This window comes from Lepidochelys kempii, chromosome 5 (assembly GCF_965140265.1).
Source record: "Lepidochelys kempii isolate rLepKem1 chromosome 5, rLepKem1.hap2, whole genome shotgun sequence".
Classification (NCBI taxonomy): domain Eukaryota; kingdom Metazoa; phylum Chordata; order Testudines; family Cheloniidae; genus Lepidochelys; species Lepidochelys kempii.
Window position 1 is genome coordinate 22,630,197 of NC_133260.1, and position 19,531 is coordinate 22,649,727.

Sequence of the window (19,531 nt, forward strand, 5' to 3'; positions counted from 1 at the left end):
TAAGCCTCTTCACACTTGGGTCCTACCTTGCTGAGCCTGCTTGCCCACAACTGGTGCACCTGACATGGAGGGGCAGGGCCCTCAGGAGTTTCTGGGGCAGGCCTGGTCCTCACACTGTGTCAGGATTGGGTGCAGCCTCAGCCCTGAGTCAGTGTCCCGGGGAAGAGCTGCACAGTGATCTCCCATCTCTGTGCAGTCAGTGGTCTGTGCTCCCCAATGCCATGCTGGACCCTCCACACTTATTTGACAAATAAAATTTGCAGAATTTTAAAATATTGTGTGCAGAATTTTTAATTTTTTGGCACAGAATGCTCTCAGAGTAATGAGATAAAGGCAACCTAGATAGGCAGGGCCTAGGCATTAAAGCTCTTGCACATGCCTCTGTTAAAAGGCCTTGTTTCCTGTTTGCTAACCTTTTCCTCCAGGCATACGTGCCTTATTCTCATACAACAATTCTAAGTCAGGAGAGTCACTCCTGATCAGCCAGCATGTTTTGCTGTAGACAAGACTTAATTACCAATGGAGATAAGCACACACGCTGAAGTGTTTGCAATACCCACCAAATCTGAGAGCAGGTTATTTAGTACAGGATTTGATGCCAGGCTTCTCAGTTGGGAACAAATAACTGGGCAACCAGCCCATTCAAAGAGCCATATTTACTGTAAATAATTGCACGTAGTAGCACACAGAGGACTTGTCATTTTCTTGGATGCTGTTTGTTTACAGCCAGCATTGCTGTCCTATATGCTGTTTTCATTAAATTAATATTACCTCTAACAAGAGCTGGTTAGAAAATGGAATTTCTGTTCTGTGGGAAACTGCAACATTTCAAAATTTGTTGTTCTGAATCAGAAAGAAAAGTTAAAATTTCCAACTTTCCCACACAACAGAAATGCCTAAAAAATTTCATTCTAAACCATCAAAACATTTTGTTTCAATAACGTCAAATTACAGAATAAAAAATAACACATTAAAATTAGCATATTATAATTTAAAAGTTGAAATGAAATAAAATTAAACAGGAAAGTCCAAATGAATATTACCAAAATGTAAGGAGAAAGTCAAAATGACTCGCTTAGACCTCCTTTCACCAAAATGTAGTTGAAATTGACACGTTCCTGCAAAAGTTTCCATTTTGACAAAACTACATTTGGACTGGCTATACCTGTTCTGTGCAGGCTCAAGCCCTAAATGTTGTGCATTTGGAAGGAATAAAAGGGGAAAAGATGATGCCACTTGTCAACACAACTGGGTTCAAATCCTTGTAAGTGGAACTGGATTTCATGGTCTTATCCTAGTCTGTGGTGGGCATCTGTCTATATCTCAAAGCTACCACTGAATTTGATTTGATTAGCAATCTGTTTGGATGAGGTCTGTGGAATAGCAATTGCTGCCATTCACACATGATTTTAAAATGCTGCTACACCCTATTTCATGAACACAAGCCTCACGTGGCTGTGATTCATCAACACTGGTATGTTTAAAGGTACCCTAAGAAGAACTGCAGCTGTATCTAGTCTCTAATTTACACCTTTAAAATGTACAATGCAATGATGTGACTGACAAAATGTTTGTACCTTTTGCTTTAGTTGTAAAACCGTCTGCTTTATCTGATGAAATTCCTTACAAGAGGCACAACAGGTTCCTGCTTTCACCACGTTGTCAGCCTTCTCAGAAAGCCCAGCTAAAATTAAAACAATTTCCAATATATTTTAAAAGGGAAGAAAACCCAAAGGAAAGAAAAGCATACAGCAGTTGCAAAAGCTACTGTGCCACAGAACAGCCTTTGCGGTTTTTATGCTACCCAACAGTGTGAAAGGAAGAGAGGCTCATGCCATTACCAGCTTTTCAATTATGAATCACAACGTAAGGCTGAGCAATTTCACAGAGGCAGTACAGGCCACATTTTAAACGCAGCTGTTTCCAGTTAACAGCCTGAAATGCCCTTTTCCTCTTTTATATCTGAAAATGTTTACACTTGTACTTTTATCTGTGCATTTACACTAGGCCAGCCCTATAGATCCAAAATGATTTACAATCCCCTCCAACCGCCACTTTTCAAATATTGTAAATGATACTCAAACCCCATGCAACGTGACAATCTTACTCAATTTGCACAAAACCGGTCTTTATCAACACTGACTATTCTGCCGTGCAATGGAGCTCCAAGAGCGAACAGGGCTGAGAATTGGGATTCGTGGTAAAGATTTACAGCCAAGTTAGAGAAAAGGTCACTATAATCGTTAGGTATGTAAGAATGAATCTGTTGTGGAATCTGCAGAATAACCCTGAAAATAAGCATTTCAACCTTATTATTGTTGGCCTCACACAGAGCTAATCACTTTAGCATCACAAACAAACAATCATTGTTTTAATAGTTGTCCCACATGTAGGCTTGCGTAATGATCATCCACAAGAGCCAATAGTAGGAGGGTTCAAACGCTGGACCTTCAGAATTATGGTACAGACTTCTGCGACTGGAGTTAATGGAGGAACTCTAGTAGCAATAGTAGCCGTTTGCCTCTAAATGGACCAGCAGCAGCACGCTTAGCTATTGTGTTATGCTTGCTCATTTGAAAACATACTTTAGTATAATTGTTTGGGTCATGTTTTCATAAATGTGCACTGCTTTTGAAAAATAAAACTGCAACACTAAATACAAACAGGCTTTCTTTTAGTATAGTATTAAGGACATGACTTTTGGATATATATATATTTACTGTGTCCAATGTAAAAAAATTCACATTCATCATGTTCTTCTGTAATACATAAGGATATGATTCTGTCACTGAAGTCACGGGTTCTGTGACATTCTGGGCCCTCCGTGACTTCTTCTGGGCCAGGGCTGGAGCAGCGGCTACCAGAACAGCTGACCGGTGGCCAGCCCCGGGCTGCCAAACAACTGACCAGAAGTCACCCCAGGGGCCACCGCAACAGCTGGCCAGCGATCAGCACCGGGGCTGCTAGAGCAGTGGCAGCCGGAACAGCTGACTGGCAACCCAGCCCCTGGGCACTCAGAACAGCAGTCGGGGGGGGGGAACCGCTGGAACAGGTGACCTGCCGTCTGCCCCAGGGCCGCCAGAACAGTGGCTGCAGCCAACCTCAGGACTACGGGAACAGGGACAGGTCACGGGCTTCTGTGAATTTTTGTTTATTGCCCTCAACCTGTCCCTGACTTTTACTAAAAATACCCGTGACAGAATCTTAACCTTAGTAATACACCAGGATACTAATACAGCTTCACAGCCAATTGATTTTTCTGTAGGATTATTCTACCAGACTCCACACCCAGGAAGCCTTTTGGGATCCACTGCAACAAGTAGTTCTGCCTTTGAGAGAGAGAGGTTTATTTTTCTTATCTTGGTATGTCAGATCAGAAACATGCCCTGTACTTCCTTGTCCTAAAGTACGAAGAAGAAGATGATAAAGAGGAGGTAAGGTTAGCTGATCATCAGTATTAAGGGTATCAGAATTAGTCATGAATAGTCAAAAGATTAGGAGATTCAGACAAGCATCTAAGCACTCATATGCTTATCAAGTGCCTCATTTAACACTCACTGTAGCCAATAGGAGTCTTTTCACTGATTGCATTGGGCATTAGAACATCCCTCAAATACTCCTCTGAATTTTATTTGGTCCTTTTTTCAGCTAGAAATACCAGGCTCCTTTGTGAGCTTTCCAGTGCTTCCTAATAGTGTACAAGATGGTAATACTTGGAGAACAGCTTCCCTCATCATATTCGCCACAGATTCATCAATTTAAGACCAGAAGGGATCATTATATCGTCTAGTCTGACCTCCTGAATAATACAGGCCATAAAATTCACCCAGTTGCCCCCTGCACTTAGCCCAATAAGTTGGGTTTGGCTAAAGCATATCTTTGAGAAAGGCACTTAGGCTTGATCTGAAGACATCAAAAGATGGAGAATCCACCATCTCCCTTGGTAGTTTGTTGCATTGCACAGTTACAAATTTGTGCCTTGTTTCCCATTTGAATGTGTCGGTCTTTAATGTCCAGCCACTGGTTCTTGCTGTGCCTTTCTCTGCTAGATTAAAGAGCCCTTCAATACCTAATGTTTTCTTCCTGTGAAAGTACTTCTACACAGAAATCAAGTCACCTCTTGATCTTCTTTTTGATCAGCTAAACAGACTGAGCTCTTTAAGTCTTTCCCTGCAAGGCATTTTTTCCAGACCTCAAATTCTGCACCTTCTCCCAACTTTTCAACTTCTTTTTAAAAATGTGAATATTTTTGTGCCAGTATTTCTAGACAAAAGCAGGAATTACAGAGACATGCATCATTTTAAAAATAAAAAGATAATCAGGCTTGTCTGTTTTTAAACTACAGTAAAGATGTTGGTTTGGAACAAGTATTAAACCAAAGTCCCTTTCAATTTTTATTTTATCCCAAAGAGTTCACCCCCCACACCCCTGATGACTGGACTGTGTTGAGAAATGTTGCTGAAAGCAACAACAGTCAGAGAAAAATTGCCAGCTTTCTCTGCTGTCTTTAACCCCATGCAATCCCATTGGAACCAGTGGGACTGAGCGGTGTATAAGAAACACTGAATTTGCCCCTAGTTCTAATATATAATCCAGTTCATCTGTACGACCGATGTAGAGCAAAGGTCCGTGCATCAACAAAATATCGTTATAATAGTTGACTGCAGCCATCAGTGAGGTGGTCTAATAGTTGGAAAGGATCATGCTGCAGAGAATTGTGTGAATCTAGTTGGATCCAGTAGTCTCTGTGACCATCAAAACACAATCCAACACGCTGGTGAGAACAAGGATAAGATATCTCCCTATTTCCTGACTTGTGCACGGCAGGATTCCCCTGATGTACACCAAAGGGAGGTGATGTTCTGACCATGAAAACAGTCATCCATCACTACCTTGTGACCCCAGACATCAGATCCAGAGTGTGTCCACTTCTGAATAGAACCAGAATCCATCTGGGTCATGCCCATTGGTCAAGGAAGCAATGAGATTCTGAGGCAGTCATCATTGGTGCAGATACTGAATTCAGGCAGAGTAAAACTTGGCAACCCCAGGGTTCACCAACACTTCAGTGGGATGTTTAAATAAACAGTTTGCATTGTATAAAACTTGAATCTGGGGGCTAAACTACTTGACAGAGTCCCTTTGAACCTGTCCCATCTTAGAAGGCCTCCTACAGTACAAACAATTAAGTCCAGCTCACATGATGTTTTGTTGGCCTTCTTCAGAGCCCTTTACCTCGTTACTGGTGAGCCCTGCAGCTGCTATTGATAAGAAAACTGCTTGGAGAGGCAGTATGTTTCTTTAGCATATGCTGGAAGTCACGATCTTGCTTATGCTGGAAGAGAGAGAGATCCTGCCAGGAGGAGATCTCTACAGGGAGCTGTTCTGAATGCATTCTTTGCACAGAGATTATTTAGTTTATCATCTGTGTTGTATTATCTGGGCTCAGACTGCAGAGAAGGTTTAGTTTGTCCACCTTTGAGTGTGTAACTGTATTGTCTCTGTAATGTGAAAAATGACTGCTGAAGCAGCAAGGATGCAGCCCCTTTTGGTGCCTGATGTACAAATCCAAAGCATATTTAATCCAATCCACTGCTAGTAGGATAGGGCCAATTCTTCTGGCTTTGCAGAGTAAACAATTATTAACTCTCTGTGTAAGGTATGTTATATTTGGAATTATGGTGAGATGTCAGATTTTTGTCTGTTTTTATGTTGTCTCAAATAAAATATTGTCAGAAAATTTGCCTTAGTGTTCCAGCGACCTATATAATGTGACTCTATTGTTCTTTATAAGGTTATTACAACTTAAATGTGTTGCTGTTTTATAATGGTGCAGGAACTTACATTTACCACAAGGTGGCATATAATTTATAGACCTGGAAGTCACCTGCTGAAAATCCTCTTGTTCTGCGTGCTCGCCAGTATTTTGCAGGCTAGTGTGCTTAATACAAAAATAGGTAGGGCCAAATTCTGCTCTCATTTACATCTGAAATCTGTAAAATTATTCTAGATTTACGCTGGTGTAACAGAGCAGAATGTAGCCCTTAGATTCTGCATGCTGCCTCTCCAACTGCTGCTGGTAACTGTTTGAGAGATGGTGTCTTATGCCACACAGGAGACATGGATTATAGTGGAAAGAAAACTGTGTTACAAACTGCTGTTTGCAGATAGCTGAAGTTCATTTACAAATGCCTAGAATATTTTCAACAGTCAATAATCCTGAATGCTATGGACATTCCTCTGTCAGAAAGCTTGAATTACAGAGGAAATGTTAATTATACATATATCTGCAAGGGTATTAGTGACAACACACTTTTTGTTAATGACATCTTTATAAATAAAAGAATTATAAATGTTTGAAAGCTACAAAGAGCAATCGCAGAAACCTAGGGTGCTCCAGATACATGTTTTCAGTGGGACAAATAAAAATTACAAAATGTTTGTGCCTATTGTCCAGCTGGGGTTTGGAAAAGTCAGTGATATAAAATGTACTTTCAGTCATTAATAGGTGAGCCAACTGTAACCTAAAGTTCATCAAAAGATGTTTTCAGTTTTTTTCTTTTTCCCCCCCTCTGTTACTAACTTTCTGTATCTGTGATTAATTTAAATTATCCCAACGTTTATTAATTTAAAGGCATTGGATGATGGCAAACACTTTTATACTTAATACCAATGTTCAAATAAAACAAAAAGCCGAAAAGCTCAACATTCTATATTTATTGGAACAAATTCTGATCTCTGTTGCAACAGTGCCATCCAATTAACTTCAGTGCCATGGAATTCAAGAACTCTACAGCCACAGATGGAATTTAGCCTACTGGTTTAGATTATTAAAACATAAGTTGACTCTCCAGGTATGATTTTGGTGTGTGCCTGAAAGCTCAAAAGCACTAACACTGGGCCATCTGCTAATCTCATTGGTATTAGTGTAAATACAGACTAAAGCCACTTTAGCGATTTTGGATTTATGGAGGTCAGAATCTGGCTCATTTTCCTCTAAGTGAGATCCCACACTGGACTAAATTCTATTCTTAGTTACTCCTGTATTAAGATTTGGCTTATTATTATTATGTTAGCTGCAAGTATTTTATGTGTTTCAGACAAAGTGGTCTAAATTAAGTAGTAAGAGCTAGATTCATTATTCACCCACCCTTCCCCTCCAGGGAGAATCTTTTCCACATGCTTCAAAATACTAGCTTTTCATTTTCACTCCTCTCACACGCAGACATTACAGTTCATTAAATGCTAATTACAGGGAAAAGGTAGCTCCAGAACAAGCCATGGGAATTGCCCTGGGAACTCAAGAGTACAGTATCTCAGGGGCAGTAAAAGGCTTATGCTCACATAGATTTTTTTACATTGTTACAGTAGTGGTCTAGTTGATGAGAACCTAGGTTTGCCATGAATGTACACTATCAAGACACTGAATGAGGTACACATATCTTCTGTATGGATCACATTATGAGACAGTACCTGGTTGCCCCCTCCCATGGCTAAAGGAGAAGAAATCACCAAGAGACTCTCCTACTGGGGTTTTCTTCCCAAACATTCCATCAGCCAGAGGGCCGTGTGTTTTGCACCCCTGCAGGACAGTGAGATGCTAGCCCCAAAACCCTGTGGAGCCCCTGAGATGTTCAATGGGAGGCCAGGGCCATCCATAGGGGTTTTCTAGACAGTGACTGTTCCTAGGAGCACCATGGACAGAGGACTATGGAAGCATGGTACAGCCTTTGGATAGTTCACTTGCTTTTTAGTAATCTAAAGTCAATGGACCAGATTCAGTTCTGTTACCCCAGGGCACCTGAATTTGGCATTGGCTGTATTACATTTCCACAGCTCCCTCTCTATGATGCATCAGTTTTCTTAGGCTATATTTGGCCCAGGATATTACTGCACGCTAGTATATACCTTTGTCTCCTTTGGTGCAAGTCCTCCCGTCATCTTCTCGGATATAGCCTTCATGACATTCACATCTGTAACTGCCCAAGGTGTTGACACAGATTTGAGAGCAGAGAGTCTCATTGTTTGTGGCACACTCATCGATATCTGAAGTTGAACAAATGTTGAGAATCCCCCAAAAGTTACAGAGGTTCAGAGATCAAATAAGATATTTCCCTTACTGGTTCCATTATCTGAAGGGATTCTGAATGGATGGTCAAGCAACCACAGAACTTCAGGGGGCCTGGGCCACAGTTTCACATCAATTATAATTATTAACATGCATGGCCCTTTACACATGACTACCTCTTGACAAGTCCTTGCATCAAAACTTGATCCTGAAAACCTTGGCTCATGTAAATACTCACCCATGCAAGGTAGCGCTACTGAGTTAGCTGGGAGTGGTATAAATCCCTGAATTAGGAGTTACAATCTGAATTGAATCTCAGAGGTTTGCTTTCATAATTTAACATAATTTCCCTGGTTTTCAGTTTGATGTGAGAATCATGCCCTGTTTCATTGCCAAAGACCTTGAATACTGCTCAGAGACTGCATGGGGAAGGAATTAACAAGGGGGGGGGGGGAAACTTATACAGCTATTTACTTAAATCAATTAAAAGCATGCATACTAAAAGAATGAAGGAAAGTAAAAGGAAAGGGTCTAGCACTATTCAACTTCTTCTTTGAAGAATTTCTAAAAAATTGAAAATTCTGCCTGACGCAGGACACAGCCTTAACCAAAGATAAATGTGACATGTTCTTCATACCCACCTAGGCAGTAGGGTTTCTCTCTGTTCCTGTGTCTCTCACGGTCATACCGGTATCCAGGATAACATGTACAAAGGACACGTCCAAAGTTATCTGTGCACTGCTGTTCACACGGAGCTTCTGCACACACATCGTAGTCTAAAGAGAGAAAAGCGTGCTTAAGGGAAACATTGGAAGCAGGCCCATGTGTTTAGGACAACCATATGATTTGATATTTTATCTCATCTTATGTTATTGTTCATTAACAAAGTCCAACTGCATTATCACAGCAGATGGCAGAAACATAAGTGAGATTGTCACAAAACGTAACTAATGTTTTATTGGGGAATTATAATTCCTAGCCACAGCTTTTCTACAGGTCTAATAATTTGAGAAAGAGGCACTTTCTTTGTGTTTGTACAGCACCTTGCACAATGGGATCCTAGCACAAATAAGGGTCCTAGGTGCTACAATATAATAAAATAATAATTAATATGCTGCTTTGGTTGCAGAGAATTAGTAATTATTCTCAGGGAAATATTTGCTTTTTTTCCCCTCCCCAAATTCACAAGTGACAGAAGCAACAGCTGCTGTGTAATATACTATACAATAGCTTACAGATAATTCAGTGGCAAATACATTGAGAAAACGTTTCAGAAAGAAAAGTTAGTTAAAAAAAATACATTAACTGCACCAAACCTACCCTAATTGCCCAAGCAAAGAGCACATAGTTAATAAGATATCACCGTTTTTAATAATATAAATGTGCTGACTAGCATCTGATACTAAGCCTCTTACCAGAGTGTAGTGGAGCTTTCCACTTGGCCCTCTGGGGGTATAGGCTGAAGCCCAAGTGAAGCTTTCATTTGGGCTGGTAACCATTCACTTTGCAGTGAGGATGCAGGCTAAATCACACCAGTGATGATAGTCATCCAGTGCTTTCCCACAATTCCCCCCAGAAGTCCAGAACCATAGACAAATTCTCCCACAATTCACTGGGAAGGAATTACAGAGTGGCTCATCTTACCATAGCACTAAGATCCATGGGATATGCCCCCAGAAGTCCGAGTGACATATACAGGTGAGTGCAGTACCAGAGAGGACACAATGATTTAAGTAGGGCTTTAGAGTCTGGATGCTAATGCCTTGGCGAGGCTAACAATGCTCAGACCAAGATGCCAATCACCCAAGTTAACTCTGCAGTAAAGACATTCCCTCAGTGTGAAGGTTGATTAGCTGGAGAAGAAGGGGAAACTGAGGCAGTGGCAGGGCCCAAAGCAAGTCTGGATAAGCGCTGCTGCAGGCTCTTAGAGTTTATATCAAAATTCATGACAGTGTTGCTTTATATCATTTAAAAAAAACTTCTACACGTTTAATTCAGAGTTTATAAAAGGGCCAGTCCACTGTTTCTAACCTTTTAAAAAATATATTATTTTTAATTGTTGCTTGTATTATTTTGGCAACAAGGACCTGTAACCGTGGTCCAGGAACCCACTGCCTCAGGCACCGTACAAACACAGAACAAAAAGACAGTGCCTGCCCCCAAAAGCTTGCAATTTAAGAAAATGTAAATCTAAGTAAAATCTAAATGTTTTTGCCAACATTCCAACACTCTTTGCATATATACCGTACTTTAAAAATTATTGATTGATTGTTGAAGAAATATTCTGATTCATACTAGTGACTAGCAGCCACCTTGTGAATTGCAGAATTTTCCAAAAGATAAATGTCATAACAAATTACTGATAGATGGTAATGCAGGTTCAGCCCCATCACAGTTTCAGACTTAACTGCACTTTGCTCCCACTCCTGGTCTTCCTTGAAGGCACCCTCTAAAGGTCTCAGGCTCTCAGCCATTACTTGTGTCAGACAGAGAGCTGCACTTCTCTCCCCGCAGACCAGGGTTTGAGGCTTGTAGCCCCTCTGCACCACAGTGTGATTTCCCCAGCAGGTCTGACCAAGGTCTGGCCCATGTGGTTAACCTCTCTTCAGGGGCTACAGCAGTGTACACCAGTTACCAGCCAGTCTTCATACAGCAAAATACTTTCATTCTTAGAGTAAAAGCATTACAGAAAAAACAAATGGAAGTTCCTATATACATGAGAAAAGCTTACCCAGAGACCACCCATCAGTCCTATGGGGTCCCAGTAAGCCAAAGTCCTTCCAACCCTTCGGCAAGGGTTGGGACCCCCCCACCACCACCTTGGACAGAGGATCCTGTCCACTTGCTGAATCAAAGGAAGGACCTGTGCCAGTTCAAGCTCATCCTTTTATACCAAAAGCCCTTTCTTTGTTTCCTAGCCTCTGGAAAAAACCCACTTGAACCAGTATATGCAACCAGGAGGCGTGGAGGGGAGAAGCTCTCTTAAACGGGAAGAGGCAGAGAAATAGGAAGGGGAGTTGTGGCACATCAGGTAATGTGTTTCAGTGGGCCTGATCAATTCAGCGTGCCCCAACTCACTGTGTTTATAATCTGTATCTAAAAGGTATCATGTAATATGTCATTGGAAACTCACTGATCATTAATATTATTTCATGATTTATATATGGGGTGTGTATTAAGAGTTATGGATATAGGCAGGAATGATGACTAAAATTTGCATAAGCCAGGCATGTCAGGGGGAATTGGTAAGCAGCTCTGCCCTAGATGAAAGAATGCGTATTTGCTTCTCTGCCTAGCACAATCATCAGGCAGAGACAACGAAGGGCCATTTACATATTAGGTAAACAAAGCTACCGAGCTATCAAGAGGGGGAGGAGATAGCTTCCAGCAGAGAACAGAAATGTTATCTGCGCGATAAAGTCTGAACCTCTGCATGATTAAGTTCAGGGGGATCTGAACCTCAAATGATAAGTAATTGAATCAACTGATTGAAGACAATATTACTGTATTATAAAAGTTTATTGAGTGAGATGTTTTATGAAAGCAAATGACACACTGGTGATTAATACCATCGTAAAATGTGTGCATAAACACTGCATAAGGAATGATGGATTTCCATTGATATTAAGCTTTACAGTCTTAACAAAAGGAGAAACAGGTCTCGCCCAGACAGGAGGGAATGTCACAGCTATTTACCTGTCTCCTATATCAATTAAGTATGGGGGAATCAAAACAATGGAAGCCCCATTTACATACAGGGTGATGGGAAGCTCATAGAAAGGGGAAAACAGAATGAGGTCATCCTGCCTCTTGAAACAACATCACTGAACTTTGGAAGACATAAGCAAAGACGGAAGCCATCTTTGGCATCCATCACTAGACAGACACAAGGGAACAGAGCTCTTGCAAGCTGGGAAAGATGGCTCTTGCATGCTGAGAAAAATGGAGGAGTTGAAGTCTCTGCAAACTGAATATAGGTGAGAAACCTGCTTAGGCAAAGACCTTTCACCTAGGAAGACAAGGGAAGCCAGCATCTTGTACTTCTGTGGAAGGTCCTGACTGAGGGAAAGTCAGCCATGGCTGAGAAGAAGGAAGACCAATGAGAGAAAGCATCTTGAACAAAGCCTGTAGCTTACTAAATTTAGTTGTAGACTTTTAGATGCATTTTCACTTTTATTTGCTGGTTTCCCTTTCTAACTTTATTCCTTTTACTTGGCATCACTTAATCTATGTCCTCTTGTTAATACATTTGTTTTATTTTAACTATAAACCAACTCAGTGCTGTGTTTGAAGAGCAGAAGAAATTGCTCACCTTGTGCAGTAACTGTGTTTCTTCAAGATGTGTGTCCCCATGGTGCTCCACTTCAGGTGTGCATGTGCCTCTCAAGCCCTTAATCAGAGATTTTCTGTTGGCAGTGTCTGTTCAACCCATGCACGTGCTATACGACCTCATGGTGCACGCCAAAGTATATGGAGCCGCAAGGGTGAACGGCGCTCAGTTCCTTCTCTATTTGAATGTCCAACAAAGAACAGTCTGAAGCAGAGGGGAGGAGGACAGGTAGTGGAGCATCCATAGGGACACACATTTTGAAGAACCACAGTTACTGCACAAGGTGAGTAACCTCTTCTTCAAATAGTGTCCCTATGGGTGCTTCCACTTCAGATGACCTCCGAGCAGTATCCCCACATGAAAAACCCCCTTGTTTGACAGTCTCTTAGATGAGGAGTACTAGTGGCACCTTAGAGACTAACCAATTTATTTGAGCATAAGCTTTCGTGATCTTATGCTCAAATAAACTGGTTAGTCTCTAAGGTGCCACTAGTATTCCTTTTCTTTTTGCGAATATAGACTAACACAGCTGCTACTCTGAAACCAGTCTCTTAGATGGTATCAAAGATGGTAACACCTGTCCTTTTGGGGAAAACAGAAGAAGTTAGTTGAAATGGGCTGGAGATTGTTGTTAAAGTCCAATCCCCTTTCATCTCAGGTGGTGTTCAGGATTCAGCTGGAGCCAGAGGAGGAGCAATGTCATCGTGGTCCCTCTCTCTTGCCTGGTGTGGTCAGGGTTAGGACCAAGAAGGTCTGCATTCACAGGAAGCCACGATGGTGAAGCTCACTCCCATAGCTAATTTCTGCCCCTGCACAATCTCTTTAAGGACCCTTAAGGAGCTTCAGAATTGAATCTAAGATTGAAGACAGTACAGCACAACCAAGCATCGCATCAGATCTGGTGTTGTGGACCAAGGCATTGTGTTTACAAAAAGTATGCACTGAAGTCTGTGTAGCAGCTTTGCATATCTAAGACACTGGAATGTTCTAGATTAAAGCTGTGGAAGTTGCCTTTGATCTGGTAAAGTGTGCTATTATCCTTGGGGAAAGTAGAGCACTAGTTGTGTTATAGCAAGCGATGATACACCCAGAGATCCCCCTTGAAAGTCTCTGTGTAGAGATTGTGGACTCCTTGGATCTCTCTGTGATAGAGACAAAAAATCAAGGTGATTTCCAAAATTGCTTGGTCCTATCTAGATAAGAGACCAATGCCCATCTAACATCTGTCTCATACTGAGATATACGTGGTTTAGGGGAAAATACACCTGGTAATGAATGGCCTGGTTAATGAAAATCCAACAGCACTTTAGGTAAGAATTTACGGTGGCCATTAACAGATCTTGTCCTTGAAAGATATCATAAATGGAGGGTCTGCCATCAAGGCCCCAGTCTCCCTAAGTCTGTGAGCTGAAATGATGGCTACTAGAAAGGCCATCTTCATAGATAACTGAAGCAGAAAGCAGGTTCAGCCTATGGCAAACAAAGGTCCCATGAGGTACTTAAGTACAGGTTGAGATCCCAAGTAGGAGTAGGATCCTTAAACTGTGGGAGAGGTTCCCTAAACACTTAATAAATCTTGAAGACATAGGGTGAGCAAATATGGAAAACCCTCCAGTGGGGGATGAAGTGCTGATATTGCAGCCAGATGAACCTTAATAGAGATAACTGATAACCTGATTTCTTCAGGTTCAGCAGGTGCAAGATGACTGAAAGCAAAGAAAATTCAGGCACTACACTGTCACAGTGACAGTAGTACTTGAATCTTTCCTATTTCTGAAGGTAATTTTAGTTGACTCTTTTTCACTGTTTAGTAATACTTGTTGTACTCCTGTTGAGCAGGCGGATTCTAATCTTCTGAATGCCCTGAGGCAGAAGCCCCCTCAGTTGGGGTGAAGCACGCTATCTGCACTCTAGGAGAGGAGATAAAGGATGGTTGAAAGCTTGAATGCAGGTTGGACACACAGGTGAAGCAGGTAAGAATACCAAATCTGTCTCAGCCAGCTTGGTACTATAGGGATGACCCTGGCATTGTCCTGTCTGATCTTGTTAATCATGCTTCATATTAGCAGTATTGGAGGGAATCCATAGAAAAGGTCAAATAATTCTGGCTGCAGCATGTTGATGGACTGAAGAATGGACAGGTGATAAAGAAAGAGACCAGAAAGGATGAAGCAGAGTTTTTGGCAATGGGGATACTGAGGAAGGAGAATCTGACCAGGGTTTGTCTACACTAGACTCTTATCTCCAGTTAATCTTCATCAAGAAACTCACAGTAGTGAACATATTTGTAAAAGCTACCATGGATACTCCCTGAATGTTTGATCCAGGCTACAAGCATGTATGCTTTGCTTTAGGCTGAGCCCAGAGAAGGAAGAGAGAATGGAATTGTCAACCATGAATAGTAAGACAGAGATAGAGGAAGTTCTGGAGAAAAGATGAGAAGTTCTATTTTTGGCATGTTTGGTTTGAGAAAGTGGGGCAGAAGGAGATGTCAGAGAGGCAACAATAAAATAGTATTTAGCACTCAGTCTCAAACTGCTTTTCTAAATATCATTATCCCCAGGGTAGGACAAGGTAGAACAGGGAAAGGAGAATGAATGGAAATGACAGGAAGAAGGTTGAAGATCAATGACAATGCCATTGCCTTAGGGAGGAGAGACTATTTAAAAAACACCTGCCCCAGAAGGAGAACCAGGTCTTTCTGAGGCAGACATAAAAGAGTAGATGGAGCAGGGTCTGCTTTAGCTCCTAAGCCCTTCCTTGTACTCACTGCTAGTTGCACAGGAAGACGGTACTACAATTGCTTTCTTGGTGTTGTGATTTGCCAGTAATGGCTAAAAGGCAAAGATATACTTTAATAAAGAAGCTAACAACCTGAGACATCTGTAATATACTTATGTGCCTGGGTTTAGATATGCATTTCAAGCACACTCATACTGCCAAGATTATGATGAAACGATGTGTGGGGAGTGGTTACATTTTAACAGAGTAAGTTAAAAGAGTGTTTCCCTGAATCATAGTGTTTCTAGTTTATACACTATGGCCCCGAACAGTTTCAGCTGTTTCCGCTGTTCCTTAGGTCTGTGAAATTCAAGGTGAAACTCAGGTCAGGTTGATATGAGGCCTAATGGAGGATACAAAGAGGGAGGTAGAGAAACCACAGCCAGCGAACAAGTTCATTTAAAGAAAGAAATGCTCCAAGCTTGTTAAGATCCAGAGCCCAGGGACAGCATAACTAAAGTCAATGGAATCATAATTAAGAGCTACTTTCAGGTTCACCTAAATCTGAATACGTCAAAACTAGAAGCACCAATTCTCTTTTGTTGTGGCTTTTTTCTTATCCATAACCCTGTTTCTTCTCCCACAATCTCTGATTCTTAGTGAATAATCACTACAGACACAAGCTATTTTACTGGAGACACCATCCTAAGAAAGCCAGGGGATGGATTTGCAGAAAGCCTGCATTCTTTCCATTCTATATGGTTTCTGTTTCTCCCTCTCTCTCTCTCTAGTCTACAAAACCAAAAATTTCTTCAATCCAACATCATGCTTCTACTCAGTCTCGGTCTCTCACACTGTAGCTTACCATTCCTGCCATGAGCTCCCTGCACAAACACAAAGGCAAAGCCCAAAATCAAAATCATTAGCATAAGCAGACCAAGTTGAACTGATCTCATTCAAACATCATCCATTCTTGCAGCAGCTCTGCTGGGTCTTGTGCTGGGAGCACTTTGAATTTCTCACCACATTGACAGCACGAGGATCAATATTTTTAGGAGGTGGCTGTTTTTTGTCACAAAGTGTTGCTATCTGACAACGAACTCACTCACTCACCCAGGGGCAAATGGCAGCAAGATCCACAGCTGGGAGGAACCTGTTGGCCAGAATTTATAAGCCAAAGAACAAGCAGTTCACTGGGTCTCTCAAGAACGACTTTACCCTACCCTACCATGACCATATTCCCTTCAAAATGTTTACATCTCATCCTAAGAAAGCTCACTGACCAACTCCATAGTCCCAGTGTGGCATTGTCCTTGTACAGATGTGTTACCCAGCACAGGCTTTTTATTTTCAGCTTAAAGAGTTTGCCTGCAGCAAGAGGATTTTGCAGCTTTGCAGTCAGTCTTAGCTCTGCATATATGGCTTGATCCTGCACCAGGGAAGTCAGTGAGAAGAGGAGATGTCTTATGTGAAGAAGTTTTGTGAATAACTATTTTATGGACTGGTCCAAATCCTACTGAAGTTACTGGAGAGACACCCGGTGATGTCAATTGACTTCAGATTGTGCCCTTAAAATTCATGCCTGTCATCCGGTAGCACCATGTGTTGTGTCCATGAGCTACAGCTTGACTTGCAAAGGCATCTCATTCTTTTCTAAAAGATGATCCAAATTGTGATGTTCCCCTCCATATGCTTTATGGAAGTATTCTTATGAATATGACATTACTGGAATATGCTTTATGCTAAATACCCCTTGTATGGTGTCATTAGAAAGCTTATAATCTACTGAGTGTGTTCACCCTATTTGTTTGCATGTATTATTTCTATGTCTGGAGTTAGGAGAATAAGACATAAACTTGTATCACTGATGTAAACATATTAAGTGGAGGCCATTAAGGGTGCTCCAGAAAGAATCAGTTGTAAATGGCCTTAGTTACTTGAAAGCCTTCCTGTGTACAGCCCATGAGGAATGGAAACTAGACCATGTCACCTGATAATGAAATCCATCCTAAATCTGGTACTTTTCCATTTAGAAGGAGGGGTGGGGACCCAGAGAGACAAAAGATTCTCGCCTTGTGCCAAAACTATAAAAGGGGGTGGAGCAGGACTAAGCGGGCTGCCAGTCATGAGAAAACCACTACTTACACCTGAGATGCCTGCTGGATCTAACAAGGACTGTACCAGGGGAAAGGATTGGGCCCAGACTAGGAAGGAGTCTAGTCTGTGAAAGAAGCTTACTGGAACATCTCTGAGGGTGAGATATTACCTCTAATCAGTTTCTTAATGTATTAGGCTTAGACTTGCATGTCTTTGCTTTATTTTGCTTGGTGACTGACTTTGTTCTGTCTGTTATTACTTGAAACCAGTTAAATCCTACTTTTTATACTTAATAAAATCACTTTTGTTTATTAATAAACCCAGAGTAAGTGATTAATACCTCAGGGACCAAACAGCTGTGCATCTCTCTCTATCTGTGTTATAGAGGGCAGACAATTTATGAATTTACCCTGTATAAGCTTTATACAGAGGAAAACGGATTTATTTGGGGTTTGCATCCCATTGGGAACTGGGTGTCTGGGTGCTGGAGACAGGTAACCTGCTGAACTGTTTTCAGTTTAGTCTGCAGCTTTGGGGGTGTGGACCAGACTTGGGTCTGTGTTGCAGCAGGCTTGCATGTCTGGCTCAACAAGGCAGGGTTCTGGAGTTCCAAGCTGGCAGGTAAAATGGGCTCAGAGGTAATTTCAGCACATCAGGTGAGCTCTGTGACTGAACCCATCACAAAGATGTTCCAAGACCTTTGAACTCAGGAGTTCCAAAAACTGTATTTACAAAATATGGTTTAGCTTCACTCACTAATGCCAGTAAGAGAACACTCCCTTTCCAACACAGCATGAGCTATGCAGAATAATTCTCATTGCCTTTATGGACAGCCCTGTGTAAGAGGCAATGTCTAAGCTGCACTACCCCAGGAGTATACCCCTCCGAGGCACTATCCTCTCCCAGCCTCCACACTGCTGTTGTTGGGAGAGAAGGAATAATTAGCCGCTGGCCTAGCTGCACTGACTAATACTCCTGGGTGAAATGGCTCTCAACATACATCCAAGGGCAGAATATGGCTCTGTGTGTACACTAATTCATATCACAAGATCTATACACCCAGATGTATGTAGGGAAAGCCAAGACCCAGCTTCCTAGTTGAAATATTTTGAAGACACAGAATTTATCGTATTGCTGTTTCTGGTAACGAATCCCACACTGATACACCAGGGACAACCAAGCCTGTGGTTAATTCAGTATTTTCTCCCAAATTAACAGCACAGAAAGCAGAAGAAATGAGAAATGGCTAATGGCACTGGGATGTGAAGGATTAGAACAATAAAATCACATACCTTCGGGGATGCATTGTCCAAGAACAAATTTATAACCCTTACAGCATTTTTTCCTGAAAGACAAAAATACAATAAAATAAAGTAAAATAAAAATGCTGTTTAAAGGAGATACGGCCTTTAAAAACAACTTTTTAAAAGGGTTTAAAAGTTCTATTTGAGAACCGATCTCAAAAATAAATTTAAAAAGCCATTAATTCAAAAAACTGATTAATAAACTGGTGATTTCTATTCCTGGGTATACAGAGAGATTTGAAATGATCCATACTAGCACAAACGGTGCATGGAAAACTTCAAAATGAAAGGCTTTTTCCCCTCCTAGATGCATACTGATCTCTAAGTGGAAAAGCAAAGTTCTTCAGCCCCAAAAAGCTCTGAGCATCGTGTCCCTCTGCTCTGCCTCAGTCAGGGCTTTCTGTGGCTCTTATTTAGGCTGGATGACTGCGCTTTTAAAAGGTGAGTGTTTGGAGAGAAGTGGAGAAGTTTGTGGAGAGCTTCTCAATTCCAAAAAAAAAAAAAAAAAAAATTCATGGAGGGTATGGAAGTTTGGACGAGAAGATGCCTGTCGAAAAAGACCTGGTACTATTTCCTAGGGCAAGAGCATTTTGGATCTTTATTCACTCAATTCTAAGGCAGGGTCCTTAGCCAAGATTTTCAAAAGTGACTAGTGATTATTGGTGCCTCAGCTTCTCGGTGTCTACTTGAGACACTTTAAAAGGGCCTGATTTTTGGAAAGTGATGAGCACCCACCATCTGAAAATCAGGGCTCGAACTGGGCACCCAAACACAGCAACCCAAAATCATTAGTCCCTTTTGAAAATCCTGGACAACTTATGCCTCTGTGTGGAAAGCACATGACATACTTCTGGAGCTATACATATAAACCACCATGATCATAACTTTCCTGACATGCCATAGAGCGTTTCCAAGCATCTGCCGCGCTAAAGTAAACTGACTGAAGGGCCTATATCTCTGCTAGTGGTACGCACAAGATTAAATGTTATAATTCATTTCCCATATTTGAAA

The 19,531-nt window shown here is 41.5% G+C and overlaps 1 protein-coding gene across 2 annotated transcripts in view; it reads right to left on the bottom strand.

The window, feature by feature from the left end:
- The window catches only part of CCBE1 (collagen and calcium binding EGF domains 1), a 184,854-nt gene that overhangs the window by 16,604 nt on the left and 148,719 nt on the right, over window positions 1-19,531 (bottom strand). For both annotated transcript variants that reach the window (XM_073343659.1, XM_073343658.1), the window contains exons 3-6: window positions 18,509-18,561; window positions 8,710-8,844; window positions 7,909-8,046; window positions 1,578-1,684 (exon numbers count right to left, since the gene is read on the bottom strand). In XM_073343659.1, coding sequence (XP_073199760.1) covers window positions 1,578-1,684; window positions 7,909-8,046; window positions 8,710-8,844; window positions 18,509-18,561 — 433 coding nt within the window. The remainder of the gene's footprint in view (window positions 1-1,577; window positions 1,685-7,908; window positions 8,047-8,709; window positions 8,845-18,508; window positions 18,562-19,531) is intronic.